The following is a 17,975-nucleotide window of genomic DNA, read 5'->3' on the forward strand; positions in this document are numbered from 1 at the left end:
TAAACAGGACTCAATGAAACTGAGACTGATTCTCGCCTACAATGCACAAGAAAAAACGATCAGAAAGATCACGCAACGCAATTGGCCCATTGTAAAGAGCGACCCTATGGTAAGCACGAAGCTACTAAACAGATTGGGGATCACCTATAGTAGGGCGCCATCAATGAGTATGAGGCTAATCAAAAGCAGTCCTGAAACCACAGATCCACAAAATTGGCTTATGCAAAGTAATGGATTTACTAAATGTAAAAGTTGCAAGGCATGTCAGTTTGGAGTAAATAAAACATATAAAACCCCATTCAGTGAAAGACAAATCAAAATAACTAAGTCTTTCCACTGTAAAACTAACTATGCCGTATACGTATTAGAATGCTCCTGCAATCTGAAATACGTGGGATGTACTAAGCTTCCAGCCAGCAAAATAATTTTACAACACATGAGGGCTATAAATAATCATGACCCATCGTTTCCAGTGGCTAGATATTTTCGAGAAACACATGATAACAACCCTAAACATTTGTCATATTACCTTATTGATGCCATACCCATCAATAGAAGGGGAGGGGGCAGAGAGGGAACCCGGAGGAAATTGGAGACTAGATACATCCTGAACCTCGATAGCAAGTCCCCAGGAGGCCTCAATACAAGAGAGGATCTGTTTACTTGCCCCCAGTAATCACATACCTATATTTCTTTACAGGAGGTTACGTTCTAGCTTAACAGTCCTTAATGGTCCACCTATCTGTCTGCCGTCAACATTGGCTCTCATGGGCAACACACAGGAGCGCAAAAGGGGATGTTAATGTGTATTTTACAGTAATCCTAGGAGGCTGCAGCACTAACCTGAACCACAATAACATTTTTTTAAATCAATTTTAGTACACTAGTAAGGTGAAAATATTAATTATGGGTTATCACTGGTGATAGACCTGTGCAGTTTGTATTAACTGTTGCACAAGCACTTTAGAATTAAGGGTACTAGACATAAGTAAGGGTAGAGCAACATTTGTACCCGGAGCAGGTATATACAGTGGCATTAGTACAACAGGTACACTGCATTACGCAGTGATGCATTATATTGAAATTCCATATTTAAGGATATTGGTTTTTAGAATATTTATTGTTTTTAAAAAAAACTTTTAAAGAATAACTATTTAAGTATGTACTTATTTATGTATTTATTAATAAATACATAAATGAATTAATGTACTGCTGCCATCATTAACATTATGAATTTTTTCTTTAACTATGTGTATCGAATCTTATTTTCTATATATTTATACGGGAAGAGGAATAATATTTGTGATAGACTTGAAAGGTAATTGCAAATATTGTGAATGGCACAATCGCATTGTACCGAGGCTCTGTGCTAGAATAGGGGGTAGTATGTTTTCCATGTCTAATAGCCAGTATCAATCACTATTTGCACTTTGTCACTTTAAAAGGGGCGGAAAAACAAATCAGCGCTGTCATGTGATCAAGGTCGGCTAGACTGAAACGTGTTATGGCCGACATGAAATAAAGGTTGCACTAAGAGCAGTGAAAAAGGACATACATATATATATATATATATATATATATATATATATATATATATATATATATATATATATATATATATATATATATATATATATATATATATATATATTATTTTAAAGTAAGTGCAGTGGATACATTCTGATTCAGACATATATTACTACAGTGCAAAGCGCACAACTAATGTTATTAGCACTGGACAAGGTGGATGCTTGTGAACCATCAAAGGCTTGATCTGTGCATCAGCATATATATTATAGACATAGTATATATGCAGACCCCTGGAGTGTAATATGCTTTTTATTGCCGCTGTTGAGTGCGGGGAGCGTCAGATCAGCACTTGCATCACATTTCCGCAAGCAAACCTTTCTGCCTACTAAAATAATATATGTATTCATGCCGTCCTGGAAATCTCTGACTGAAACAGATTGCAAGAAATACTCCTGTGATATTTCTGAATTCTAAAAAGTTGTAAACGTCCCAGAAATGCATAACTGTACCTTCGAGGGTAGATGTTTGCTTTTTCAATGCAAGGTTCGAATCTCTGGCTTACAATTTGCATACAGACCTCTGCAGCGGGTGCCTAGATCACTGAGATATCTTATTAGCAAACAGCATAAGCACAAAATATGACTGTGCTAGATTCTCAGGGTCTAACATTTGTTCCTACTTCCCTTCAACTATGTAGTATTATAACAAAAAGCAAAGTAGAATAAAATGCCTGTGTAAAGAAAGTAAAATGCTTATGCAGTATAATAACAAAGCGTAAAATAAAATACCATAACAGAATATGGGTTACTGCGCACACCTGCATGCGTGTGCACACATAGATAGTGCACACAGTATTGCTACAAAAGTATGAATCGAATGAGATTTTTATACTTTTCAAGAGTGTGAAACTTGTGACCCTCACTCACTAGGGAGTAACCAGCACCGAGTCCTCCACTCCCCAGAGGATGGAGCCGCACACCTAGACAAGAAACTACCAGTCCAGGACCGGCAGGAAACAGCACAGAGTCCTCCAATCCCCAGAGGATAGAGCCGCCACCTGGACAAAAAAACTACCAGCCCAGGACCGACAGGTAACAGCACAGAGTCCTCCACTCCCCAGAGGATAGAGCCGCACACCTGGATGAGAATCTACCAGCCCAGGACCGACAGGTAACAGCACCGAGCCCTCCACTCCCCAGAGGATGGAGCCGCACACCTGGATGATAATCTACCAGCCCAGGACCGACAGGTAACACAGCACCAAGCCCTCCGCTCTACAGAGGATGGAGCCAGGCGCGCAACACCCATAGGGCTCACGGGGCTTCAGCTCCTCCCCCCCACTCCCCCTGTCGTGTGTGTCAGCCCGGGCTGCGACAGCTTCGCGGGCTGGCGAGCATCTAATTGCAGCTGCACCCGAGTACTTAACAGGTCTTTAAAATACCATTTACTTGTAAATGAGGCTTTTGTTGTGTGTTCACCCCTTCTTACAGCCACTCTGTCTATTGTTGGAAGAATTAGCCCCCCCCCAAATATTTTTCATCCCCCCCCCCAAAAAAAAATTGCCTCTAGTTGCCCGCCTGGATGGAGCCACACACCTGGATGAGAATCTACCAGCCCACGACCGACAGGTAGCACAGCACCAAGCCCTCCCCTTCCCGGAGGAGGAAGCCACACACCTGGATGAGGATCTACCAGCCCAGGACTGACAGGTACCACAGCACTGAGCCCTCCGCCTCCTGGAGGAGGAAGCCACACACCTGGAGGAGAATCTGCCAGCCCACGACCGATAGGTAGCACAGCACCAAGCCCTCAGCCGACCGGAGGAGGAAGCCACACACCTGGATGAGAATCTACCAGCCCTCGACCGACAGGTAACACAGCAGCGAGTCCCCCACTCCCTAGAGGAGGGAGCCACACACCTAGATGAGAATCTACCTGCCCATGACCGACAGGTAGCACATCACTGAGCCCTCCACCCCCCATAGGAGGGAGCTACATCCCTGGATGAGAATCTACCAGCCCACGCCTTGTAGGTAGCACAGCACTATGCCGTCCACCCCCAGAGGACAGAGTCACACACCTGGATGAGAATCTACCAGCCCACGCCTGACGGGCAACATGGCATCGATTCCTCCACTGCCTAGAGGACAGAGCTACACACCTGGATGAGAATCTATCAGCCAGGACCGACAGCCAAACGCACTGAGTCCTCCACCCCTTAGAGGAGTGAGCCACACACCTGGATGATAATCTACCAGCCCACGACTGACAGGTAACACAGCCCCAAGTCCTCCACCCCCCACAGGAGGGAGCCACACACCTGGATGAGAATCTACCAGCCCACGCCTGACAGGCAAAATGGCATTGACTTCTTCACCGCCTAGAGGACAGAGCTACACACCTGGATGAGAATCTACCAGCCCACGCATGACAGGTAACACTGCACCTAGTCCTCCACCCCCCAGAGGAGGGAGCCACACACCCGGATTAGAATCTACCAGCCCATGACTGACAGGGTACACAGCACCGAGTCCTCCACTCCTCAGAGGATGGAGCCACACTCCTGGATGAGAATCTACCAGCCCACGACCGACAGGTAGCACAGCACCGAGCACTCGGCCTCCCGGAGGAGGAAACCACACACCTGGATGAGAATCTACAAGCCCACGACCGGCAGGTAGCACAGCACTGTCGCTCTCCAGCCCCCCGGAGGAGGAAGCCACACACCTGGATGAGAATCTACCAGCCCATGACTGACAGGTAACACAGCACCGAGCCCTCCGCTTCCCGGAGGAGGAAGCCACACACCAGGATGAGAATCTTCCAGCCCACGCCTGACAGGTAACACCACATCGAGTCCTCCACCGCCTAGAGGACAGCGCTACCCACCTGAATGAGAATCTACCAGCCACTTCTGACAGGTAACTCCGCACCAAGTCCCCTCCCCCCCCCCAGAGGAGGGAGCTGCACACCTAGATGAGAGTCTAACAGCTCACGTATGACAGGTAAAACAGCCGCAAGTCCTCCACCCCAGGATGAGAATCTACCAGTCCACACCTGACATGTACCACTCCACCAAGTCGTTCACCCACAAGAGAAGGGAACCACACGCCTGAATGAGAATCTACCAGCCCACTACTACCAGGTAATAGCAGCTAATCTTTCACGCCCCCAAACGAGGGAGTCAAACACCTGCATGAGAATCTACCATCCCACATCTGTCGGGTAACACAGCACTGTGCTGTCCACCCCCCAGAGGACGGAGTCACACACTTGGATGAGAATCTACCAGCACACGGCTAACAGGTAACCCATCACCGAGCCCTCCACCCCCCATAGGAGGGAGCCACACACCTGAATGAGAATCTACCAGCCCAGGACCGACAGGCAACAGCACAGAGTCCTCCAGCCCCAGAGGATGGACCCATACACCTGGATGAGAATCTACCAGCCCAGGATCGACAGGTAACAGCACAGAGCCCTCCAGCACCAGAGGATGGAGCCACACACCTGGATGAGAATCTACCATCCCAGGACCGACAGGCAACAGCACCGAGCCCTCCGCTCCCCAGAGGATGGGCCCATACACCTGGATGAGAACCTACCAGCCCAGGACTGACCGGCAAAAGCACTGAGTCCTCCACCCCCTAGAGGAGTGAGCCACACTCCTGGATGAGAATCTACCAGCCCACGACCGGCAGGTAGCACAGCACCGTCGCCCTCCACCCCCCCAGCCCCCGGAGGAGGAAGCCACACACTTGGATGAGAATCTACCAGCCCATGACCGACAGGTAATACAGCACCGAGCCCTCCACTTCCTGGAGGAGGAAGCCACACACTTGGATGAGAATCTACCAGCCCACGACCAACAGCGAACACATGCATCGAGCCCTCCACCCCCCAAAGGAGGGAGTGACACACCAGGATGAGAATCTACCAGCCCACGCCTGACAGGTAACACCACATCGAGTCCTCCACCGCCTAGAGGACAGAGTTACACACCTGAATGAGAATCTACCAGCCACTTCTGACAGGTAACACAGCACCAAGTCCTCCCCCACCCCCAACCCCCAAGAGGAGGGAGCCACACACCTAGATGAGAATCTACCTGCCCAGGACCGACAGGTAACACAGCACCGAGATCTCCACTCCACAGAGGAGGGAGTAACACACCTGGATGAGAGTTTATCTACCAGCCCACAGCTGACAGGTAATGCCGCACCGAGTCCTCCACCCCCTAGAGGAGGGCGCCAACCACCTGGATAAGAATCTACTCGCCGAGTCCTCCCACCCCCTTCAAATCCTGACTTGTCGGCGGTCCCAGGCGCCGCTCTTCAGAGGAGGGGAGGGGGGGGGGGGGGGAGTAGGGGACTGGGGGGGGGTCTCTCCCTCCCTTGGACCGACTCCGGACCCCTCTTCCCAGTCCATGTCAACTCATCCCTATCTCAGATATCAGTAGATCTACAGCTACACATTTTAGGAGATGAAAAGAAAGCCCCTTCTCCTCCCACTAACTCGGCATCCAAGCGCTTGGAAGCCCCGGCTCACAAAGCAGTTGAATTACATAATGACGCTTTGAGGGTGTGCAGCATAGCACAAAATATAATGAACTAAAGCAGTACATCGTAAGATGACCAGCGCACTACTCCTTGTGACACGAAGCACTGTCACAACACACAGTAACACATCCTAACCGAAGAGATCATTACAACACATTGCCACGTATCATATATCCTGATACATGTGTCAGACGTTGCGACACAGCATAACTTATCGCAGGGGAACCCAAGGGTGCCTCGAACACTCAAATCAGCAGGCAACGCAACACAACATACCTAAAAGTAAAATAACAAAACATTTCATAGCACAGCGGAAGAATAGAAGGTGTAGGGTAGCGTAATATAGCGCATACTACAACACACAGCATAACAAAGCATAATGTAGCACATCCTTCTATACCACCACACACCATACCATAGCATACCAAGACAAAATGCAACACGATCTAACCCAAGTGAATGTAACACATCACAGCGCATAGCGTGGCAGGCACAAGAGAACACAGTGGGGTAACATAACACGACGTAATATAAATAGCTGAGCATGGCACGCGCAGCAGCATAGCGCAGCACAGCACCCGACCTTTCATAGCGCTGCCCCCAAGAGACTGCCTCCCCTGCACCCCGGGCACCTGAAAGTCGCCTGCTAGAGGCTGCATTTTTTTTGTGCAATTGCATTTTTCCACAGACACGGGGACACGCGCGCACACACACATGCAGCGCCCCCGCCCCCTCCCCCCCCCCCCCACATCTGCATTTCTGCCCCAGCAGCCACCCCCCCAGGCATGCACAGGACGAGCTTTAGGGGCGGCAGAGGGAGGCGAGCGTCATACATATCACAGGGAGGCCATGTTGAAGCCGAGCCGCTCCCCCTCGGTTGGATAGCTCCTCTCCCGGCCGGCGCTCCGGAGGCGCTTCAGCGGGTGCCCAGGAAGAACATGAGCACGACGTTGACGAGCAGCAGCAGCACGATGACGGAAAAGACCACCACGGTCTGCACGTCCAAGGTCATGCTGCACTGCAGGACGCGGTACTGCTCCCGGCGCTGCTGGGCAGCCAGAGCCTGGCTGGTCAGCCTCTGCTCGGGCTCGCTGTCCATGCATCCACCATGGTAGACGAAACACACTCACGGAGAAAAAAAAAACACACGCGCACACGGCGGTGGCGGCGAGGGGCTGGAAAGAGCCTTCCCTCCTGGCCCCCTGCTCTGCCTATCAGCTCTGCCCTCGCAGTGGCGCTGGAACCATCTTCAGTGCGGGGGTGCCGAGAGCGCGCGTGAACACCGCAGAGCCCCCGGGTCCTGTGCGTCCGTGAGGCCCCCAGGTGGCCCTCAGGTACTGGCTAGGCACTGTCCGCAGCAGGCAGCATCTTTATGGATCAGGGATGCGTGATCCTCTCGGGGATGCAGGGTGGTGCGGGAGGCAGGCTGTGCGGGGGTGCTGAAAGAGTGCGTGTGCACCGCAGAGCCCCCGAGTCCTGTGCGTCCGTGAGGCCCTTATGTACTGGCTAGGCACTGCCCGCAGCCGGCAGCATCTTCAATAGACCAGGGATGCGGGATCCTCTCGGGGATGCAGGATGGGCGCGAGAGGCAGGCTGTGCGGGGGTGCCGAGAGCGTGCGTGTACACCGCAGAACCCCCGGGTCCTGTGCGTCCGTCGAGGCCCCCAGGTGGCCCTCAGGTCCTAGCTAGGCGCTGCCAGCGGCCCGCAGCATCTTCAAGTGACCAGGGATGCAGGCTCCTCTCTCAGGGATGCAGGATGCGAGCGGGAGGCTGGCAGGCTGCGCGCGCGGACAGCCCCGCATCTCCCAGCTAGCAGCAGAGCTGAGGCGGGCCTCCCGAATACTAATCAGCTCCGGTGACCAGGCAGCGAGGGGGACTCAGGCGCCAATCAAGGGGGGAGGCGAGGAACAGCTTCGGCCTCCTGGACAGCGACTCTTCCGCGAGCCTTTCCCCTCTTCTCCGTCGGGAAGACCCAAGGTCTGCCTCTTTTTACAACACTGCAGCTTTTCATGCTCCACTGTGGGGGCGCAAGCGAGAGTGGGAGACCGAGTTCGCATTTTTTACATATTCAATTATATATTTATCTTTTGTATTCATTTTGAATGTATGTATAACTTTTTATGTTCATTTTTAAGTTATTCACATTCTATTCATTTTGTTATTTATCATGTACATTTATTTGCAGTCATTAACGTATGTATTTATTCTACATCAATTACTATAATTTTTTTAATTCATACTTTAAAAAAAATTTACAAGTATTATTACATTACTTGTATTTATTTTAGGTGAATTCTGTTCTATCCAATATTGTTTTACCTTATTTCCATGCTTGTGTATTTAATAAAAAAAACATTGTTTTTGTACGGCACAAAGATTATAGTTTCTTATCGCTGTAACTAACAGGTGTTACTAGTACCCTACTTAATATTTCTTTCAACAACCTCAGAGGGATGAAAAGATGACTCAGCCCTGCCGGGATTCCACCCTAATACGTTCATAGTCATTGCAGCAGAAAAATGCTGACCACTGTGAAAATGCCCTAACGTCGCTTGCATGGGTTCTCATTTATATAGATGTTATAATATATTCTTTTCTGCTTGATTAGCTAACTTATTATTTTTATCTGCTCCTTTTCCTGGTTAGTTATTTGTTTTATAAGACAAAGGACACTGCTGAGTTCGAGTGTTCGCTGGGACGTCCAAAGACTAGTCAGAGAACACGTATCGGATGCTTGTAATATTGAGCAGTCCTCGAGCCTACACTGGCATCTGAACAGGGAGGCAACTGTACATCCCAATCCAGTGGTACTCATTTCATCGACACACTGAACAGTGTGTTGGGATTCAAACCCTCAACCTCCAGGTTAGACCATGACCTCAGCAGGTGCATTGTGGGAAGTGATAAACTTACCCATTGAATGATGTCATAGTTTAAGAAATCCCTGATGCAAATTAAAACATAAGTGGCCAGTTTGTATGCAGCGCTTAATTTGGTGCTCACTAGACAGAAATTGTTGACCGTGGAACCAGGCGGGCAGGTCTCTTATCCCAGCTTCCACACTTGAGCATACTGCATGCTCCTGGCACACCAGTGTGCCTGTGAAGGTATGCAGTTCCTAAAGGGGACTAGAAAGTGGCTGTGAAAAACGGGGTGCAGGTTTGGAGGTTGGGGTTTGGGTAGGCAAGAAGGTGTTCCTGATATAGAAGGGAAACTAGGAGTGGGATAGCTCTAATAAGGAACAAGGGCCCTCACACACCCCAAAGGGTGTCATGCTTCATCAAATGTGTGTCAGTCTCACGCCATGGAGGATATTGCGCTAATCTGCCCCTCCCTGCTAATGAGCGAACATTGTTGATGTCACGGTTCGGGTCATATCTACGTCCCCTTCTAGGTGATTCTCCAGAAGGAAGACTATCACTTATTTTTCACTTTTACTTAGGACTACGATACGAGTCCACATTATAGGGGACTCACAACATCCTTCAACAGTTTATTGACCGTCCATTTGAGAGTAGACGAGGATCCCCACGGTCCTGAAGAAATGCCGTTGATCCTATTGGACGATTGAGGGCATGAAACATGTCGACCATCTCCCCTTTACACAGCACACTTTGAGATGCAGCGGGTATAATTTCCCTAGCCAGCAACGACTTTTGACAGAGGAATCCAGTGAATAAAATTAATTTTGGATCCCTCTAGCTATTTTTAAATCACACCTTTTGTGTTCCCACTTCCACTCACTGCACATACGCCCCACACCACTCTGTAGCTTCACATCAGCAACCACAGAAGACCTGCGTCAAAGAGCCCCCAGTGGGGCCTGTTGGGCATTGCAGCGCCGGCCCAGCGATGAGCTGCCCTATGACGAAGCATGACACACTTTGGGGGGGTGTGAGGGCCCTTGCTTCCTATTGGAGCTATCCCACTCTTAGTTTCCATTCTATACCAGCAACACCTTCTTGCCTCCCCAACCCCCAAACTCCCTCTCCCATTCCCCCTGCCTTTTTCTAGTCCCCTTACCTTTGTTCGTACATTTAGCTGGACCTATCAACCACCTGTTCCTCTTGTTTTGTGATAACATCAGCTTCCATCACTTGACTGCAAGAACTAGGGTTAATTAGGAGCAGGATGTAAGCCATGTTAAGCTCTTTATAACAACAAGCTTTGGCAAAGCCAGCAGCTCTCTCCTTTGGGACCTAATAGCTTTACCAATACCTTTTGGCAATACTCTACAGAGCCAGGCATTTTCCCCACAATGTGCAGCATTGTGAAAAATAAATAAATAAGACGCAACAACAAGCACACTGCTGCCGGTTGCAGCATTCTACTGGCGTGCTCATGCGTGATGATGTATTCAGACTCATTTGTCATATTGCAGGTGTGCATTTGGAGGAAGCACAGAGGAGGAGAAAGAGACATCTGGAAAACACATGTACTCTTATAAAGTGCTTAACCCAAAAGAAAAAAAGAATCCTAAAAGAGGGCAGTGGAAGGGAAGAAGCCAGACAGCCAGAGAGAAGATCAAGGAGCTATGCTTTGGAGTAGGAATAAACTCAAGATGGACTAGTTGGAACAAGGAAAAACATCAAATATGAAACAAGCAGATAAGAGCAAAAAAAAGCAGCCAGTGGTAAGCAACGGCCAGACTGTAACCCCTGTAAGTGCTTGGCAAGCCCATGATAGGTCTTTTGCAGCCAGACAGATTGTACTGTCTAGCAGGCTCAACATAAAAAAGTGCACCATACTTTTCAGTGGGAAAGTGAATTAAGTTCATATAGTTAGTGGTGTTAAACATCTATTTACAGCTCTCTTTGCCCAAGAAACAAGGCTGACCTATTACCCAAAGGTCTCTGCAGGTAATGAAATAAGAAATCACATGAGCATATGATTTTCCAGAGAAGCTGTGCTATGTTGTTAATGAATGAATTATTTTTAGATCTGGCCTATAGACATATTTAGGTCCAGCCTCATGTTTTCCCAAAACAAATGCTAATAACAATACATACATTATAAATACATACAAGGTATTTCAGTCTGCCATCTTCAGATATCAGGCTGTTCAAATATCATTCACATCTTGCTTAACCCGCCTCTAACTCTGTGTGTGTTTCCACCTCTTACACTATTCCTAAACATCAACCATACCTCATATCAAAACCTAAACCCCCCTCGTGAGTCAGATGAAAGGATGGATCCTCCAAACCTAGAATTGGAAATGATGCTCTCCGGACCCATAACGTCACTATCCTCCCTCAATCTGAGCGCCATCAAGCTCTCCGTACTCAGTGTACGCATCGGCACAATTTTTAGAATTTATACTGTTATTCACTCCCTCTCCACACATACTTTGCTATTCTGTTAATATTTCACCATTTGTCATGATCTTGTTTGACAAACAGACCTAGAGACACGAATCACCCTGTGAGGGACGATAACATTTGAAAAAGGCTTTGTTATCAATCAATAATCCACATTTGTAAAGCACACAATCACCCGTAAGGGTCTCTAGGCACTGGGGGCCGTCGGGAAGATTAAGCAAGCTATTGCCCAGAGTTACATGGTGCTGGGCTAATCTGCTGCCGGAGCCGGGGATTGAACCGTGATCTGGGATCGAATCGTGATCCCCAGATTCCGGAGTCAGTCGCCCTAGCCGCGGCGCCACACCTTCTTCATCTTAACCAGATCACTCTTAATAATGTTAGAACTTTTGACACAAACCTCCATGTAGCACCTTCGTTACAGTGATTTATCTTTGTAGTGGATTTTATGTAGTGGATGTGCATCCCTACAACTTGGCCACAAGGGTACAGAGCTGCAATATGTGATGATTCTATACATTACCATCTGCTTATTAGCAGGCCCATAAAAGTATAGGATGAAGACATGTGTCCATATGTAGTTTCCTGGCTGCGGGTTACTGCTCACTTCCATCGAAGGTTCATCGGCGAGAGCACCGGAGCATCCCCAGGTCCCATGTGCATCATCTTGCAGTCCCTGAAGCAGCACCGTCACGGTCACAAGTGATTTCACGGTGTCGGCAAGGCGGACCTCACATTGTGAAGGAATGAAAATCTGAACGAAAGAGACAAGAAATGGCTCTTTTCTGCTTGAAATTGTTTCCAGTGCCCAGGAAGAGTCTGCTCAGAGAGGCTAGACATGGGAGAATGATCGCCTTGGATACCCTTCCCCCGAAACGGAGGTCCGATTCTGCAGCCGACAGACCTACGACCACTCGAGTTGTCACATGTCCGCTGCTGAATGTCTGTCCACCCCAAGTCTTTCTTTGCATTCTGGTACTAGCAACCCAGCCTTTTTCAATCAAAATAGTGATGATGGCGATTATTCTACGATTCTAATATTGCTACTACATCTGCTACTACTACTGCGGAAGTAATATTGTTATTATTAATTGTAGTATTATTAATAATGATAATTAATAATTAGCAGTAGTGCTTTATTACTGTTGTTAATAATAGAATATATAATTTGATATGATATGATATGATTAAGGCTCAAGGTTTTCCATTTTTATGGATTTTTACAGATAACAACAGACAGAAAACAATGTGTTTTCTGTCTGAATTTATTTTTAAAAGTGGATAAATACAGAAAATGGTGCTTCTTTTAAGTAACTCTCCATGCTTTCTTTCATGAATTATAGGCCAGCAGCTGAGCAGATGGACAGCATAGGAAAATAAAAAACAGGATGAAATGTCTTTAAATAACGGAATATGTTAACATATATTTATGGTATAGTGCTAATATTTACCAGTGTATGTATTATGTCATATTTGGCAGCTTAAATAGCTAAAACACAGCAGACATCAAAGTATGAGTGCGCGTCTGTCAGTTAAATAGATATGGAAATGTACAGTTTTACAACTTCATTTATACGCAAAACAAAGGAAATATGGATAAATACAGACGGAAATGGCCCAAAAATAAATACCATAAAACTGTGAGCCCTAGATATATGATATAATATAAAATACAATTTAATATGATATGATAGGATATATAATATAATATATAATTTGATATGATATGATATATGATATATCAACTATAATATGATATATGATATAATATAATATAAATTATAATGTAATAAGCTATGATAGGGTATAATATATCATTTAATATGATAGCATATATAATATAATATATAATTTAATATGATATATGATATGATATAATATAATATTATATTGCAAATTAATAAAAGTAACAGTGCTACTACTAATGATAATCTAATGCTAATAATAATAATATATCAACATGCTCCCCAAACTATTATTTATACCTTTTAGTTATTATTTGAAACTACTAGCGGCAAGGTGCTGCTGAAAATGTATTGCCTATTGGCACACTACAATACCCTGCGTGTAGATCTTTGGGCACATATGTACTAACACATTTTCCCACAGACTCAGAATGGGAAAAACCCTTTCGTACATCAAGTTTAGGACCATAATTAGATCAATAGCACATTTTGGCAAAGTTGTGTCCCCTTTTAATCTCTGACAATTCCAAATTATAGCTCTAAAAATATCATAATCTAAACCCAGAGATGCCTTAAATGTGACTTTCATTACCAAAGGCCTACACTTCTCAAAGGTTTTTAACAATCATGAGGCCTTTTGCCCATTTTGGCGTTTGCCAATGGGGTGTGTTCCATATGCTGTCCAAATAATGACATCTGATCCTCATTCTTATTCTGAGCCTCATTCACAAAACATTTTGGGCCTGATTCTGATGCGGTTAGGAAAGCATTCCCACCTAGGGCTTGATTCTGATGGGGTTAGGAAGGCCTCCTAATGGCATTTTCTCCTTCCAAATCGGATCGGAAACGTTTTTTCCCGACCCAGGGCCCAATTATGATGTGGTTAGGAACATATGCTCCCATTGAAGTCAATAAGAGTCCAACCAAATTGTATCTGGAAGCATCCGGATGCGTCGTACTCCGTTGGTCGGACTCTCCCGATCCGAGTGGGTTGGAAATCATTTCCAAACCAATTCAGTCGGGAAGCTTACCAACCCACATCAGGCCCTAAATGTACTTGAGAGTTATTTTTTCTAAACAGTTAGCAATGCCCATCTTATAAATTAAGGTCCGGGTAGCAGACACCCGACAGAGATGGTCATGGTATAAGAGCCATCGATCATTCCACTGCTCAGTCTCAAAATCGAATCATTTACTTATTTTGACACCCAATTTCAAAAAGTCATCTTCTGGCCTAGTACACAACATTAATCTATAAATGACATAAAGAAAAATACAACGATATTGATATTGTGGCAAAGCATAGTCAACATTAATGCTGACAAAATCAGTCTATTTGACCAGGCAGGTACAGCATAAATCAATGGGCCTTCCTCTTTAATTAGCCATATATCAATTGGCAAAAGAAATAGATGCTACAGCTCAACTCAATGAAAACTTTAGAGACAATTGTTCTTGGCTTGTTCTTCTGGTGTTCATGGTAAACAACAGTTTTTCTTCATGTGACTCTGTACCCACCTGAAAACAAGCTTCCTGGCTAGATAACCAATCTTATCCCAGCGCCCAATTATGTAAGTTAAACAGGCAAATCAGAAAAGAGGGCTAGCGTTCACCGGGAGTCTATGGACAGAGCCCAGGATTTGTGAGAAGTCAACATATACACAGGTGCCGAACACCAATCAGGTAGCACGGTGTAGCCTGCTGTTATTTAAGTCTTCATAATACCAGTCAATGGGCTTATGTAGAATTGGGAGGAAATGGAAGTGCACCAATTGTTTGTGGAGCTGATAAATCTGGAAGAGGATTCAGCAATTATCTAGCCTCACTCATGCGCATGCTATGGTGGAGACAATTCAATCTGTAGAGCAGATTCTGACAGCGGATTCTTCTTCGGGGTTGGCACTTCCTTTAGGAACTGGAAGATTTCAATCTCCTAATTGTAAACCAGCAGTAGGTCTGCGAGTGCAAACGGGGGCAGTACTGCTGGCGACTGGCATAGAATCATGGCCAGGGCTCGAGTTGGGGTACCACGTGGGTGGACGGCATCCCCCCACTTATTTTACCGGGAGCTCGATAACTGGAGCAAATGGAGCCACACATTCACTCTTTGGCCTCTCTGGGGCGAGATCGGAGCTCATTCAGAACGCTGCTCACGCGCTGGCTTCTCTGATGCAATCACATCTAAGGGGTGAGCGAGGGGAGGCAATGAGTCTGATGGTGCAAGCCACCTTTCGTGACTTCACTTCCTGTCATGACATCAGCGTCCCCCCACTTCTTTTTTTAGGAATTGTGCCCTGATCATGGCATAAGGCAAAGAGAAGGACGCACCGTGCTTGAGATGGGCAATAAGTTTCCAACTCTCTGAGCCCAGAGAGTTGCAAACTAATTGCAACTCTCCGGGATCCCCATCTATGATGTGGTCATAGAGGGTGACTTTCTGCAGACGTTCAACAATACATCACAGCTACTAAAGCGGACCCTCCCCCTGTGTTTCCTACATAAAGAAGTCCATGTTCACATTTATCGCCCGGGGCAGGTTTGCAGAAAGTTCACAGATCCTGTATGAGGAGTTGAGTGTGTGACGCAGACATTGAGGACACACGTGAAACAAGCGTGACTTGGTAGCTGAGGATTTACTTGCCACCCTCTCATCACATTAACAGTGAGGAGCACAGTCCCAGGTAAATACAGTTTGACTTTACACATTGAGCATCTCTGGAGTAAATCGCCTATTGAATGGCCCGCGACCCATTTTGTAATATTCTCCTTATCCTGTGTTTACAGTGGACTTTGTTACTGGTGTGCAGGCACTGTGCCAGAGAAAGGCAATAGCAAGCAGCCACCTATGGTAGTACCAGGATGGGATGCTACATGGCTCAGACAAGAAGAACGTTTGGAACTATCGCCCACTGAGAGGGCAGCGAAATGTCCCTTCCATTAGGTTGACAAGATTCCTTGCAGCAGACATATTGTGGCTGCCTGCCTCTCATGTAGGGAGATGTTGTTGAGCAGCAGATCAACGCTGCTTTCCCACGCGAGACACCCACCTCCGGGGTGGCGCAAGAAGGGGATGCAACAAGATGGAAATTGTGCTCATAGCTTCCCCTTGCCTCTCCTCATGATTATGTAACACAAATTGCCCGAACCACAAAATCTCCACAAGCTTCTTGAGAGGGAACGATCAATTTATTGTGATCACCCTCGACACTTTACTTAGTGTCAATGTTTTTTTTAAATCTTTTTCAAGTTATAACAAGCTACATGACAGAAAACGAACAATTAGGCATCTTCCTGGGTGGGGGCCTGAAGGCCCAACCTCCTGCTGAAACCTAAGTCCAGTCTCTTTGGTGGATCACAGAAAATGTGGCTTAAAAAGTAGGCTTTGAGGCAATAAGAAAAAAAGGAAGGTGCACTCTAAGTAAAGTCAATCGGGAAGCGAACGTTATCCAAAAGCCTTCTCTTTATTAGTGTAATTCGGTCAAAACCGGCACACAGCCAACGCGTTTCGTTCACGAGAACTTCGTCAGGGCTTCTTTGCAGAGTATCAGGGCATATATGGCCCAAAGGAAACACTGAAGATTGTCAGTGTACAACGGCACATGAACCGGAATTCACCAATATTAGATCCAATGAGATCTCCAATGTGGTCCACATCTTCAACCACTATACCAGGTATCCCCTGGATTCGTTTCACTTATAATCTGTGTCCCCAAGTACAGGTAACTTCAGAACGCGCTCAATCGTCGTCTGTTAAGGACTCAAAGACTAAGAAAAGAGCATATGTAGATGGTAAACCTCATAGAATATTTATGGAGGGTCTCAAGACAAACAAACCAGTGAACCCCAGGACTTTCAAAGAATCATCAAAGTGCAGTATTCAGCTAAAATAGCAGGTGAAGGTCCCCGATAGCGTATTAACTTTGGTGCCTCCACGCGTCCTCCAATTACTTGTAAAGTGTCCCGGACGCCATGGTAGCAAGTAAACGGATAGTGCAGCAGGCTTTGAGGCAATACCTTTGCAATCATTGGGCAGCATCCTCAAAGAAATCGCGTCACCCCTATATTCCCTGGTACTATTGTAAAACAGAGCAGCTTCCGGAAGGGTGGTAGCTGGCCCATTATCACTTCTTCTTTAGAGGAAACCAGCTCCAAGGTGAACCCTTTAAAGGTCGTATGAAGTACTGCATCAGTTACATGGAGTGCCGGGGCATGTTTGTTAGACAAGTCAAGAATCAGTTTCCATTGTCACTGGCTGCCATTAGTAACCCATCACCTTGTTTAATAAACCTGCAACATCATTTTCCTTCAACAACAAAAAACATATCCTGCCTGTCGTTTGATCTGCTTTCGCTGTATGCACTGATGCAGTTGCTTGGCTATGGGATATCAGTGCTATAGTTCTTAAACACATATTCCAGTCAATGAACTGTACAGAACCCACAACATCATTTGCCCAGGATCACACAATGTGGTCAAGTAAATGAAGACAATGTAAGAAAGTAAATCTCCTAGATCGAGCGCATGCCGTTTAACCACTAGATGCTATTTAATGGCTGCAGACATGGCAAAAAGTCAAAGAGGCATAAAGAAAATGCAAAATCAGGGCATTGTGCCAAGAATTACATTTCAAGGCACATTTTCTGCACACTAAGAAAGTCTGAGGTGTATTAAATATTGAGATACAGTCGCTGCACCAGCAAATGGCAAGAATGCCCAATGCACCATCTTTCTTCGCCTGCACTGGAAGGGATGCTGAGGTAGGGGCCAGCAGTGGCGTTGTCATGGTGCCAGGGGCCACAGTGCAAACCAGGAAGGTGGGTTCCCAGTCCGCTGGATCAGTGGTGTAATTAAACTCGGGGAGGGGTGTGGGGGGCAGCAAA

At 46.4% G+C, this 17,975-nt stretch overlaps 1 protein-coding gene across 1 annotated transcript; it reads right to left on the reverse strand.

Moving 5' to 3' along the window:
* Positions 1 to 7,005: 7,005 nt before the first annotated feature.
* LOC144752015 (uncharacterized) lies at positions 7,006 to 7,188 on the reverse strand. The gene has a single exon (XM_078639976.1). It carries the CDS (start codon positions 7,186 to 7,188, stop codon positions 7,006 to 7,008), a length of 183 nt encoding a protein of 60 aa, XP_078496102.1.
* Between the last annotated feature and the right edge of the window lie 10,787 nt (positions 7,189 to 17,975).

This window comes from Lissotriton helveticus, chromosome 4_2 (genome assembly GCF_964261635.1).
Source record: "Lissotriton helveticus chromosome 4_2, aLisHel1.1, whole genome shotgun sequence".
In the NCBI taxonomy this organism is placed as follows: domain Eukaryota; kingdom Metazoa; phylum Chordata; class Amphibia; order Caudata; family Salamandridae; genus Lissotriton; species Lissotriton helveticus.

Excerpts from the sequence above, each read along its gene's own strand:
- LOC144752015 (XM_078639976.1), bottom strand. The coding sequence starts at position 7,188 with ATGGACAGCGAGCCCGAGCAGAGGCTGACCAGCCAGGCTCTGGCTGCC.